We start from the raw sequence: 13,145 nt of genomic DNA, 5'->3' as shown, positions 1-13,145 counted from the left end.
ACGACTCTTGTCGGCTGTGCTGAACCTGAACCGTATTTCATTTATGGTGAAAAACGTTAATTAAAACATTAATGATAACATTGTATGAATTCAATTTTAATTTTTTTTATTATACAAAGAACAGCTGAGGTCTCAGTTAAACCAGCTAACTTGCCTCAGACGTTAGACCAGGGCGGGCTGGGTGACGAAGATGCATCGCCATGAACTCGGCTCAGCGTTAAGTTCAGCCCTGGGTCGGAGCGCTCGAGGTGATGTGTCCTCACTGGCTGTGGGAGCAACCCAGGCGTGCTCTCTGTCGATCGGTGTCCTTCGTCTCTTGCACAGTGAATTTCGTCCTTCTGCGACGTGGCTGTGCGCAGCTGAAGCTACGTCACTACGTTGCTGGTCTCACTGTGCCTTAATCCGGAGTTGAATGTATTTTAAAGTGATCGATCGAGCTGCGAACGATCAGTAATCAGTAATATAATGGGGAAAAAAGTACACTTGAGGGACATCAAGAAGGAAAACTTTATAGATGCCACTTCCTGTTTTAAGACCACAATATTATGCAGGTCATTTACAATGGAATTTTTAATATACTGTACGTGCTACTGTGATACTGCTACTTTACTGGTACTCGGTAAATAGTAATATTACTCCTCAGTCCTGAAGTCTGTATTTGTAAACTTTTACATTTTTTTGTAGTCTGGGTGAGCATTTAGACACGGTGTTAAAGTCCCAGAGATCTGCTCCTTACCCCCTCCTTGACTGGATGCACATATCCACCACGAAAACAGAAGGGAAGGAAAGTTGTCAACGGTCTTCAGCAAATCAGATTCAAGAAATACAATATTTTATAAAAAACGAAAACCCCTTTCATATTGATCCCTGGGATGTGTGAAGAATCTAGGAAAGGGATCTCCCACCCTGCTCCCTGGAGAGCTCCAGTCCAAGTTCAGTAGGCCACCCATAAACCAATTCCTAAAAATTACTAAAGGTCTGGAACTATTGCATCGTGGTCACTGGAACAGGTGATCTGTTAAGTAATGTGGAGCTCATTCAAGAACAGTGTCAGAAAGGTTAGAAACAATAGGAGGCCATTCAGCCCAGCTTGCTTCTCTGGTGTTAAGCTAACCGATCCAAGGATGTCATCCAGCTTTTATTAAAAGAATCCAGAAGTAGGACTGAAATGCAATACTCTACCTGTTGAGGACAAGAGCTCTTTACCACACACGTCACTTGCTTGATAAGCAAACGTCCTTACCATTATTGGCAATCTTTCAAAACAGCCGAACATGCAAGACTCGCTGGGGCTCTCCGTGACCAGGGTTTGAATCCCCTCTTGAAGAATGTTGGGCAGTTTGACACTGAAAGACTCCTTGCATTCACCAAAATGTTTGTGTCATTAAGCCAAGAGCTCCTAACTTAATTTTCATGTATTTCTAACCAATACACGGTAGTCGGGGAATCCTGTATTTTTGGCGTTGCCTGTCCCTACAGCCTGCAAGTCTGTTTCTGTGACACCACTGAGTGTTTGAAATGCTCCAAAACAGTGTGAAAATGAATTTATTAAGGAAAAGCACATATTGAGGGGGAGATGCCCTCCTTCCACGAATACAGTCTAGTTTATTGCTTCATCATTCATGGCACAAAAAGAAAAACAATACAAGTTCTGCCATGCATGTTCGCTAGAGAGACCAGGTTCTACGAAACAAAGCAGACGTTTAAGCCAATAAAGAGCTATTACACTAAGATCAGTCAAGAGCGGGAGTGTACAAAATAAAAATACAAAATTATATAATAGTCATAAAAAGAACACAGACCTTGAATCATACAGATCACAAGTGTAACACGAGGTGTGAAGGTCGTGTAAAAATAGCTTAACAGCGATCACATTCATCTTTCAGATTTTAGTAGTGCTTTTAAAAAAACAAAACAGAACAAGGGCTGCATTCTCAGAATGCTGTGCAAAACTCCATCACAGTCCCCCCCCCCCCCACCTCCCTCTTTCCACAGAGGGACACCAGGATTTTTATATCAGAAGCACAAGAAGAGAATGAGGCCTTCGGGTTTGTTATGAAGCAGATGCAGCAAATGCTACGATCCTAAGTCATGTACAAAAATGTACACAGTATGCAGAGCTCTCAGCACCACTTTAATGGGAAGGATACATCCGTCTGGTGATCTCTACTTCAGAATTACAAGACCTTCTCTAACTCATTGCTGCCTATAACCGAATTTCTACTTCCTAGTCCCTGTTCGCAAAGCATGCCGCCTGATTTCATATGTGTTCACAGTTACTATGAATCAATCACAAACCCTCTTCCAGCACAGCTAGGGAGAGGAGACCCAGACTCTTGTGAAGAAGCCTACCTACTTCTCTCTCTCTCACTCTATTACTTTCACTGCATTCACCTGTCCCTGATAAGTTTGTTTAAAAAATTCAATTTTTTAATTGATTAACAATTAAATTGTTAATTGAGCTCGGTCTCCAGAACTCGGCAACCTTTAGGGCACACTTTGGCAAAAGTCTCTTTTTAATTTCACACCTATAAAAGGCACCCATAGAAACTTCATGCCCTTTTAAAGAGCTCGATAGAGCTAGTATCAAACCATAAAACATATTGAATGATTTCCCCCTACGTAGGTCAGCAACAAACCCTGGAGAAGAGTGAGTCCTTCGCGAATAGAGAGACAGGAGTTGCCTTACGGGAAGGGAGATCTGGATTCTTGAGGGCTGGTGTGTCTGCAGGCCCTCATTACAACTCAGCTCTTAACGAGCTCAATCAGCCCATCCATAACTTAATTGTGACACCTGAACAACTTCTTCCAACTCTTCAGGTGTTGCTGCTTTACAGAGACCTAACCCCCCCCAACACACACACCAGCCCTCTAGGATGAGGACTGCTCAAATGCGTGAGGCAAGTTTGAGCTCTACAAGAAACAGAGAAAAGGCCTTTTTTCGCTCTCTTCCGAGCGCGTTTTTTTCTATTTTTTTTTGTTTTTGAAAAGCACAACAAGATGCATGCAGTGTGTTTACACGTATAAAAAAGGAAACCGACAATTATCAGCAGCCATAACGAGAGGTTGCATGCAGATACAATGCAAGTGAAAGGTCAGTTACACAAGAAATTAAATAAGAAAAGGGGGTAAAAAAGCACCAGAGAAGAAATCAGCCATGTTGAACTACTTCCGACGACAACAGAAGCAACCCTTTAATAAATATTTGCCAACTGCTGCATGGAGACCTTCCCTGCTTCTTCTCTGTATGGTCAGCCTTGACTCCCTGGTGGAAGCCCAGAGGTGGCAGAGTCTGAAATCCCCATTTCTGCTCCCGTTTGCGAAAGTATTTGCATTTTCGGTCGGAATTCAGCTTCGCAAAATCCTGCAAACAAAACCATGCTTCTTCCCACAATGCACTGATGCAGAAAGATCAAGATACAACGATGTGTGCAAAGCAGGGTGTAACTGTTGGTTATTTGAAGGGCTGAGACAGAGAACTAGCTGATCCCATACAAAATGAGAGCCAGGAGACAAAACGCTTTTACTGTGACAACTTTGAGAGCCCCATAGCTGACTTTTTCCAACTTTCTGGAAAGAGAGGCAAAGATTAAATGTAAGTGTTCTGGAGTCCTTGAGTGAACTCTGTCTTGACTCCTCACAGCTGAATGATTTAGAACAGCTGGGTTTTGAGTGAGTTATACAATAATACCTCACTACTGATGTCTGACCAGCAGGACCTCTTTGCACTGTTACAGTCCCAGAGAAGGAAACCTTAGGCAAGGTAAACCATACACTGTCCAAAACAAAAAAGCCCCAAAATATATAGTAGGTCTACAGTCTGTTTCACATTGGCTGTGCTCCAAGATATTCATGCCCTTCTGCATGCAGAATGTTAAAATGCGCTTCTGCATCTGCAATGACACAGATGATAAACACGACAGTGTCAGAATGACGCGTTACTCCCCAGTAACAGGCACTGGAATCCCCTGCTGCGAGAGCCAGCTGAACCCGACTGCAGCATGCCCACTCCTGCACAGTAAGTGGCGCTGTTTCTATCCAACATATTTGTACAGATGCTCCGATAACTGAAACCACCATTTGAAAACGTCCTTGTGAGCTAAACATATAAGCTAAGATATATGCAGTGCCCGTCTTGTCAAACAAGATTCTGACAGACTGGAACTTGTGCCCGGGGAACATGACTTTTCCTTTAAGGCTATACCGTTTAACTGCAGTGACGCATGCTCACAGCCGTGACTGTCTGTAGCATGCATCTGACAGGCAAGTGAAAACTACAGGGATGTACTACTTCAGCAACCTCCAGTAGCATGTGCATTTCGCCAGGCTTCATTCTGAAACCTCTGCACAATGAAGCAGACACCCACTTCCCTTTTCTTCTGCTTGCGTTAGAGCGAGATGAAAAAGAAAATACACAATTATAATATGTCTTTCAAGCCTGTATATAAAATACAGTCACTACTGGAGAGAGTTAAGAGCAACAAGAAACAGTATCTGGTCAACACATGTTGATTGTTTTGAAACCTTTTGAAATGTCCCTTAGAGGAAAACAGTCTCTCACTGGTTCTGCAAGTACAAACTTTGTGCCCAGGAGGCAATGAAGGCGCAGGCCAGCACGAGGCTCCAGGGACTGCCCGCCACACTCTCGTGTGTCCGTGCAAACAGCTGGCGGTCACTCTGAGCCCCTGCGGTGTCCACAACACATGCAGACAGACACCACGTGGGGAGGGGGGGGGCCAATGGAATTGAATTATCGGCCCCCCTCAACCGACGAGCCAGCTGTCTTCCTTGCTGCGTTTCAGGAGTAAATTCCGTTCACCTCTCTGAGGTACACAGAGATTTAAACGTCTTTTTTTTTAAAAAAAAAAGAGACGACTAAAAGTCCGCATAAAACTGCCGTCGGCTCTCTTGGGTCGGCAAAGTAGGACGAGGCCGATATGACAAGTATATGTATATGGTCGTATCCCACACCGCCGCCTTGATCCTGTTTTTATGGTCACTCTTGCAGATGAATGACATTGACCTTTACATATGTAGATAGTAGATACAGATTCATAAATATACTCACACAATTAAAAAATGCCAGTACTTGATAAGTGAAGGTAAAGCTCTTAAAATGGTTCCGTATCTGTCCATTTGCCACCCATGGCATGGGCTGTTATCTTGAGTTTCAAAAAGTTTGCTTCATTCAGTCCAAATAGATATACAGATGACAGGCTACAATATTATGACCATCCGACATGCAGGTCTGTTTAATTTCCGTTGAAGTTTTTTTTTCTGAAGGATATCCCAGCGTAAGAAACTTGAAGCTGTAAACTAAAGACATCGGTAGCTCTGAAGACTAAATTTTCTTCCTGCTTTTGCCAAAAAAAAACAAATGAGGAAGAAACTACAGCTTTTATTGGTGGAGAAGATGCAGCGCTTCCTCAACAACAGGCAATAGTGCTTAAATAATGTTCTGAAGCGGGAAATGAAAGCGGAGGTATTCCTACGTGCCCTTCTCTGCATTCCTGCAGTGCGGTGGTGCTCCCCCAGGGTGCTGCAGTCCAACAAGGTGCCAGCAGGGGGCCCCATTCTTCTATGTCTAAAGGTGCAGGGTGCCGGTGGTCAGTCAGTCACACTAAAACATTGACCTGAAACCCTGAACCGCTGGTCAGCAGTTAGGGCCTTAGATGGACTTGGAAGAGTCCTGCTTGCTGATTAAAACCTCCAGCAGCCGGAGCTTGGCTTTGATCCGCTTGTATTCTTTGTACTCATCCATCATAGGAGCGCGGTCCTCCTTCTGCACGTTCCTGCGGGAGACACGAAGCACAACAGGAAAGCGTCAGCTTTCAGCGTCAAGGGACTCAACGTCCATTAAGAATCAAGCACTGCGGCTGATGGACAAGAGACAAACGAGGAAAAACTGAAAGGCAGCAAAGAGATGTTTGAGTCAGCTGATGACTATTTACTCATTAATACTGTACATATTAAATAACACCTATACAGCCTTTATATGGCACTGCAAGAAATCCTGCTCAATTTCCAGTTTATCTGCAGTAACATGAAAGGCCTCAAGGGGGTGCTCCAGGACATTAAAAAGTTATTTTCATGCACATGCATAATGGCAGCACAGTGCAATTCACCGTGAAATGAAGGAGTCATCATAAACTCTTTACACGTGATGCGCACCCACAAATTCTAAAGAAGCTTCAGGAAGGAGGAATCCAAAACCGATCAGGTTTAACATCACTCAATGTGAACGTTAACCCAGTCGCCGCTGCTGAAAGAGCTGCGAGCCAGACAGCACGAGCAACTAGAAGAAATCTGAACTGCAGGAATGCTATGACCCCAGACAGACTGACAGTGATAGGCAGTGTGTGGGTGGCCTGGAGAGCGAAACAGAGCCACTCCCTTGCCAGATCTTAGTCCTACTGAAAACTATCAAATTAACTAGACTAAATAAAAGTATCCACAAAAAAAGGGGGCAGAGTGGTGGTTCTGTAGCTAAGGATCTGCTCCTGTGGCTGGAAGGTTGCTGGTTCAAATCCCGCAGCCGGCAGAGGAATCCTACTCCGTTGGGCCCCTGAGAAAGGCCCTTAACCCCAACTGCACCAGGGACGCTGTACAATGGCTGACCCTGCGCTCTGACCCCAAGCTTCTCTCTCTGTGTGTCTGTGTCTCATGGAGAGCAAGCTGGGGTATGGGAAAATATGAATTCCTATATGGCTAATAAAGTGATCTTATCTCTCTTATCTTAACTAGCGGGTTTCGTAGACCACTGCCCTCATTACAGCCTCAGCTGGTAGAATGGGATGGATTTCAAAACCCTATGGTAAACGCGCTGTGCCCTGTTCGTGCTGCTCGCTGGGCTGGGGGGGGACTTCCTAATGTTTTGGCAAATGAGCCGTAGCGTTGCCCTGCGGAAAAAGGCAAAAGGGAGCTCCCAGGTTTCGCGAACACAGCATGAAAAACTCTGCATTACGCCCACACAAGCGAAAGAAGTGGATCAATTCAACTGACAGGAGATATAAGGTGAGGAGAGAGGAGGGGAACAGATCAGAGGAGTTGGTAGAAGGACTCGCAGAGTTATTGTGAGGAGCTGCGCCGACAGCCCACTGACCTGCCGTTCTGCTGGTAGAACTCGTCCTCGAACTCGCGGATGCTCTTCCTCAGCTTCTTCTTGTCCGCCCTGGCTTTCCACAGCTGCTCCAACAGCTCAGGCCTGGGGGACACAGACGCAACGTGAAGAACACAAAGAAAGGCCTCTCCTGCCTCCTTGTCCAGCAAAGGCCATCTGGGCATTCCCTCGTCTCACAACAGGGCTGGTCTACAGGGGACACTTGTTTTAAATCACCCAGCATGAGAGATACTCCTTAATCATATGGAGAATATGCTGTCTGGTACCTTAAACAGACATTAAATACGGTGTGTTAATGTGCAGAGCAGTAGTGCTGTGAGGTAGTACTGCTGTAACACGTTCGCATGTTTTTTAAATGGAGCAGCCTAGAATTGCGCCCAGTGCCCGTCTGGAAAGAAAACCAATCGGCAAACACTCAGATCCGTCCCTTCTTTAAAAGGTGGAGTTAAAAAATAAAATCTACAGATTTTTTTTACAGAGGAAGAAAAAAATCCCTTCAAGGGACACTTTTCACTTATTTATACAAGACTCAATGTAAAACCTGGTTGAGATACTCTTTTTGTTTCAGCCTGCACTAGTTTCACACGTCAGTCCAGGTCCTCTCTTGATTTGGACCAAGGAGCTGGGCTGTCAGCTGACCACAGCTTGCTCTCTCATTTACAGGTGTCTCCGATGTGCGGGACGGAAGGACAGCGCAGCGCGCGATGTGCTCACATGGATGACGCGTTGGAGCTGGACAGCCGCAGGTCCAGGGCCAGTTTGCCCCCACTCTCCTCCAGCTTGGGGTTGACCTCCCCGTCGAGCTGGGCCTGCGGAGAGCACGGCTGGGCAGCTGGGTCCAGGACAATGGTGACCTCTGAAGTCTCCATGAACACCCCCTCTTCCTCTTCGTTCTCGTCTTCTTCCTACCGGCAAAGAAGCAACATTTACCCCATGCTTCTCCGTGCAGCTGTTGTATTCCAACAGGCAGAGGTGACTGCAGGGGTGTTTGAGATCGAATCGTTAATCATGCCAGCGTGGGTTTGTCTCGCCTCTTGACCGAAAACACGAACACACTGAAATTACCATGTGCAAATTAATACTCCTCTAAAAGCCAATTCATTTTTTTTTTTTGCTTTTAGCAAGAAAGCATTAGCGGAAACAAAATAAACTGATCATAAAAAAAAATGAAGCCACAATTCTTTGGATTTGCTCCATTAATGGAAAAAATTAAGTCCTGAAAGGTTTTCCTGATTCAAAAAAAAGCCAAATGTTCAGCTCATCAGCTGTTTTGTGTCCGACTGAGGGAGACTAGGTGTGTAAGAAGGATAATCAAACTAATTTCTCCTCTGCAGAGGGGCGCAATCGCCCACCTTGATTTCATCACAGAAGTGTGCCGTTTCTCCCTCAATGATGGGCTGCAGCATCTGGCTCCTCCTCTTGCTGGATGGCGAGGCCTAAAAGCATAGGGCAGCCATTAGCAAAGAGAGCAGCGAGAGAAGCAGGCCGCATTCTAGCGCTTTTTTTACAGGAGCCGACACCCATGGTTAACGATTTATCATCACCCCACAGTCACCGAAACTGCCTGTCGGGTCCATTTCAGGTGCAAGCAGCGCTGGCATTTAAAAACGCTGGACTGAGGCAGCAGGCAGGTACATGTTATATCGTGATTAACAGTACACCCCCACCCCACCCCATAACGGCTGGTTTAAATAACCTGGCCCCTCGCGCCCTGCACCACAGACAGCCGGGGAAGCAAGGAGAGAGAGGAGACGTACGATGATGGGCGTGATGCTGGCGCGGGTCAACATCTGCTTCACGAGCCTGTACCGGTCATAAAGAGGTTTGACGACCAGTCTCTCTTCGCGGGTCACCTGCCAAGAAAGTCAAAGTGGTCAGTCGAGGTTATCCATACCACAGAGGGACAAAACGGAGGCAGGACTCTCTGATTGTTATGACGATATGCTGTTGTGCTGATTGGCTTCACTGCATCAACTCCACAAATGTGTTGGCCTTAGTTTGATAAGTGATGGTGCTACTTTTTAATCTGTTCACTTCATGATTTCCAAGTCCATCTTAGTGTACAGCAGTTTTAAGACCTGCAAGACCTATCCTCTAGTCCTGTTTAATCGTATATTAAATCACTTATGTGCATGTCTAATGATTTTGCCTTTATTGTCAAGTGCCTTGAGATGCAAGAGCAGCGCTGTATAAAAAGACCAGTTAACAACATTATAATGAAGGTAACTCAATGTATCTAACGAGCACAATTAAAATACACAGTGTCAGTGCAGTACAGATGAGGGTCTAGTACATTACAAAGACTCATGCAGTAATACTTTGCTTAGAAAAATCTACTGCCTAGTGACAGATAATAATAATAATGATTGCTTACACTTATACAGCGCTTTTCTGGACACTCCACTCAAAGCGCTTTACAGGTAATGGGGACTCCCCTCCACCACCACCAATGTGCAGCATCCACCTGGATGATGCGACGGCAGCCATAGTGCGCCAGAACGCTCACCACACATCAGCTATCAGTGGGGAGGAGAACAGAGTAATGAAGCCAATTCATAGATGGGGATTATTAGGAGGCCATGATTGGTAAGGGCCAATAGGAAATTTGGCCAGGACACCGGGGTTACACCCCTACACTTTTCGAGAAAATGACCACAGCAACCTTAGTTCTTCCCAGGAGGTCTCCCATCCAGGTACTGACCAGGCTCACACCTGCTTAACTTCAGTGGGTTGCCAGTTGTGAGTTGCAGGGTGATATGGCTGCAATGGTTTTACAACACTGGCCAAGTAAAAAATTGATTTTATTTTTTGCTGCTTGGGGTATAAATACATGTATTTTTTAATGGTAATCCTAATTAAAGGAACACCGCCAGCAGATTTATTTATAAGGCAAGCAGAAGAAGCACCCCTCATATGACAGTTAGTGGTTTTGCTCTTGCGAAGGGGTATTTCCAGTGCTTTATTCCATCACATGCTTCGCTGTTTCTAATTCAGCAAGATTTAAGACGCCTATATACAAAAAAAGCTAAGATTCAAACAGATCTTTGTAAAGTTAGTCCGGTCGGAGCAGGCCCTGCATTTTGACACAAGTAAGGATACGGCAGGAATAAAAACGCCACCGTCACGGTACTGTATATATAAAGAAATATGCGAGTATAAACATAGCAGGCTTTACCGGGCGTCCATGGATACTCTCGTAGAACAGCAGGTTCTTCTGCAGCACGGTCTTCTCACCGGACAGCTGCTCCTTGGTCATTTTCTGTGTCAATGTGAAAACCAGGAAAGCCAGGTTAGGCATATGGGCACGAAACATTAGGCGAATGAGTTCAGGGCTGCAGGTTCATTGGCTCCACTCATTAAGCAATCCTGCCTTTAAGCTGTTCCTGCATGCAGCCACTGTTGCCTCTTGAATAATCGCCGTCTTCTGAAGCCCCCTTGTCCTGGTTCATGCCATTTAGACTTGTGCAAACGAACTGTTAGGACAGGTCATCTGTAACCTTTAATCGCTGAAAGATTACTATGATCGTGCTTTGGTAGCACCACTGACATCTTGTTTTCTTGTTATTCCCCTGTGCCTCACAGGGAAGTGAGCAAGTTAGCAAGGAGACCTGGACTGACTGAAGAAAGACTTCAGCACGCCGGTGGCGGTATGGAGTCCGGGACGTCGGTCAACAGTTCCCGCTGCTCTGAAGCGGGGAAACCCTCCTCCTTCCCCACGGAGGAGCGGATCCTCACCCTGACGTCCTCCGGCCGGCTGTCCTCTTCCCGCTTGCCCTTCAGCCGGCGCTGGATGAGCTCCAGCGTCTCCTCTCGCGTGGGCCGGCACTCCTGGGCCTCCCCTTCGGAGCTCCCCTCGGACGCACCCTGATCCAGGGTGGAGCCAAAGCTCTTGGGCAGAGTGTTGCTCCTCGGCCGGGGCTGGGGCGCCAGGTCCCCCTCGGAGGCCTTCTGCCTAGTGTCTGCAGGGATCGAGAGTGGGGAGCGGGAGAGATGGGAATATTTTGAATACATTTGGACAGCCCGTCCGGCACCGGGAAACACAGAAGGAACGCACCTCTCCTCTCCACAGAAGGAGAGTGGGTCAGCCAGGAGCCTCGCTGAGAATGAACACATCTATCAGGCCGATTTCCATTCTGCAGGGTGAAGCTAGTCTCTGCTCAAAGCTCGCTGGAGTGAAAAACTATTGCAGCGTTAAAGGACGTTTCAGCTTCTGCTATACATTAACTAAAGTGCTGCTTAATATAGGGAAGACCCTGTATCACAGTTTATGCTTTACTCTACTGAGACCGCAGCAAATCCTAACATCTGTGGACGGAGGTTTGCATTGAAACCTAAGAAAATCCCCAATGGTAGAAATGAAACTACAAGCTTTTCAGAACCAGAGAGGATTCTCCTGGAATCAGCATCCAAGCAACTGACTTGGGCAAAACCCCCGACAAACAAACAAGTTACCCGAACAGTAATTTAGAAATGACTTTCACTACTATCAGCTACACCACTGAACTGAGGCATTTCTCTGCATACAGACTCCTGTCTGGTGGGCGTGTGGGAAGGCGGGAGTGTGAAATGGGATGTAATCAAAAAGAAAAAGTCTGCTGATGTTTTGTGCTGGAAACAGCAGAAAGTTGTGGAGAGAAGGGAGCTCTGTGATGAATTAAACACTGCCAGAGGATGCTAACATCCTCACAGCATCCTTTAAGAATACCCTCCTTGGCATGGTTTGAATTGTTCCATGCTTTCGGTATGAATACGAGATGCGCTCACTCATAAGCCGGCTCTTCTGAAGTTAATTCCTCACACTCAATAATTAAAGGTATTAGATGATCTCTAAGGGAGCTTTAATGGAGCCACGGCTGACATTTTGATTTTCATTTGCACAGCAGATACAGTCTTATAAATCTAGGACATTATACATCTAGGACAGAGTTTAACCACTGAGAACTGACCTCCAAGAACCTAGTACTGAGCAAGCAGATTACACATGATGGAGACAGTCTAACTGAAAGAGAATAGTGAGCTGATGGATGCAAACATCTTATGGTTCTATTTCCCTTGATATTTGTCAGATTTAATGAACTGCGAGAGACAGTGAAAATACGATGCACACAGCAAGTGCCTCCAACTTACAGATCTAATAGGCCCTGCAACAGTCTTGTGTGTCAAACTGACAGCAAGGAGAAAGACTACACAAGTTTATCATGTGCTCTGACAATTCGGTCTTCTCGCAGAGACGTTCACCTCTGAGCTCCAGGAAGCCCGAATGAATTGGTTCTCTGCTCTGACTGTTGACCCCCACCCCACCCTACAATGCAGCTTCGTCTGGAACAATCTGCTGAAGGCATCGCCTGCTTTTCCCAGTTCTCATGGTGCACAACATTCTCCAGCTTAAAAATGAGTCACATAAAGCACGTTACCTACCTCGGATCTGTTTTCGTACTTTCGTGAGGTCCGTCATCCACTTCAAGACCTTTGGGTTAGCTGCCTTATCTCTGTAGGACGGCTGCAGGAGACATTGTTTTATCATCAGGCGATAATACAGGAAAACAGCAAGCTTTTCTTGCAGTGATTTACAGTCATTTATCGTAGGTAAGTTAAATATTTTGACATAAATAACACAGTCTGCAGTGGGATTCTGAAATGCATCTGGTTTCTTTCACGAACCCATTACAGACAGAATGAGCTCCTGAAAGCTAGGCAGGGTTTCTCACTCCAGAAGGCTTGGGGCGGTATTTCCCCTAGCCTCGGAGATCCGCAAACGGTCTCCCCACGGGACGACAACTCACCTTGTAATTCCTCTCTTTCTCATACTGCTCCTCAAACTGCTTGATCTTCTTCTTGAGGTTCTGGAGTTTCTTGGTGAGCTGGTGGGGCACGGGGTCGCCCTTCCCACTCTCTTTGGAACTGAAGGAGGCACGGCGAGGTCTGAGAGGATGTGGGGATGGCGAGGGGGGCATTAGCAGTGCTATGAAAGATAAAGGCTCTTGTGCTCTGGGGGAGGCCGAGTTCGCAACTAATCCAGGGCTGA

General features: G+C 46.1%; 1 protein-coding gene across 11 annotated transcripts in view; it reads right to left on the bottom strand.

The window, feature by feature from the left end:
* Positions 1 to 1,527: 1,527 nt before the first annotated feature.
* fam13b (family with sequence similarity 13 member B) overlaps positions 1,528 to 13,145 on the bottom strand; it is a 63,472-nt gene continuing 51,854 nt past the window's right edge. For 7 of the 11 annotated variants that reach the window (XM_088604750.1, XM_088604753.1, XM_088604749.1 and 4 more), the window contains 9 exons: positions 12,904 to 13,042; positions 12,539 to 12,620; positions 10,856 to 11,079; positions 10,296 to 10,379; positions 8,878 to 8,973; positions 8,473 to 8,556; positions 7,835 to 8,025; positions 7,103 to 7,204; positions 1,528 to 5,792 (listed from right to left, as the gene is read on the bottom strand). In XM_088604750.1, the coding sequence (XP_088460876.1) occupies positions 5,669 to 5,792; positions 7,103 to 7,204; positions 7,835 to 8,025; positions 8,473 to 8,556; positions 8,878 to 8,973; positions 10,296 to 10,379; positions 10,856 to 11,079; positions 12,539 to 12,620; positions 12,904 to 13,042 (1,126 nt within the window). In that variant the 3' untranslated portion in view covers positions 1,528 to 5,668. Of the gene's footprint in view, positions 5,793 to 7,102; positions 7,310 to 7,834; positions 8,026 to 8,472; positions 8,557 to 8,876; positions 8,974 to 9,494; positions 9,637 to 10,295; positions 10,380 to 10,855; positions 11,080 to 12,538; positions 12,621 to 12,903; positions 13,043 to 13,145 lie in introns of those variants that run through there. The other 4 variants (XM_088604754.1, XM_088604756.1, XM_088604757.1 and 1 more) reach the window with 4 other exon arrangements.

The sequence above is a fragment of the Lepisosteus platostomus genome, chromosome 13, assembly GCF_059453375.1.
Source record: "Lepisosteus platostomus isolate fLepPlt1 chromosome 13, fLepPlt1.hap1, whole genome shotgun sequence".
NCBI lineage: Eukaryota > Metazoa > Chordata > Actinopteri > Semionotiformes > Lepisosteidae > Lepisosteus > Lepisosteus platostomus.
Note: the sequence above shows the minus strand (reverse complement) of the source record. Positions and strands in the feature narration are given on the sequence as shown.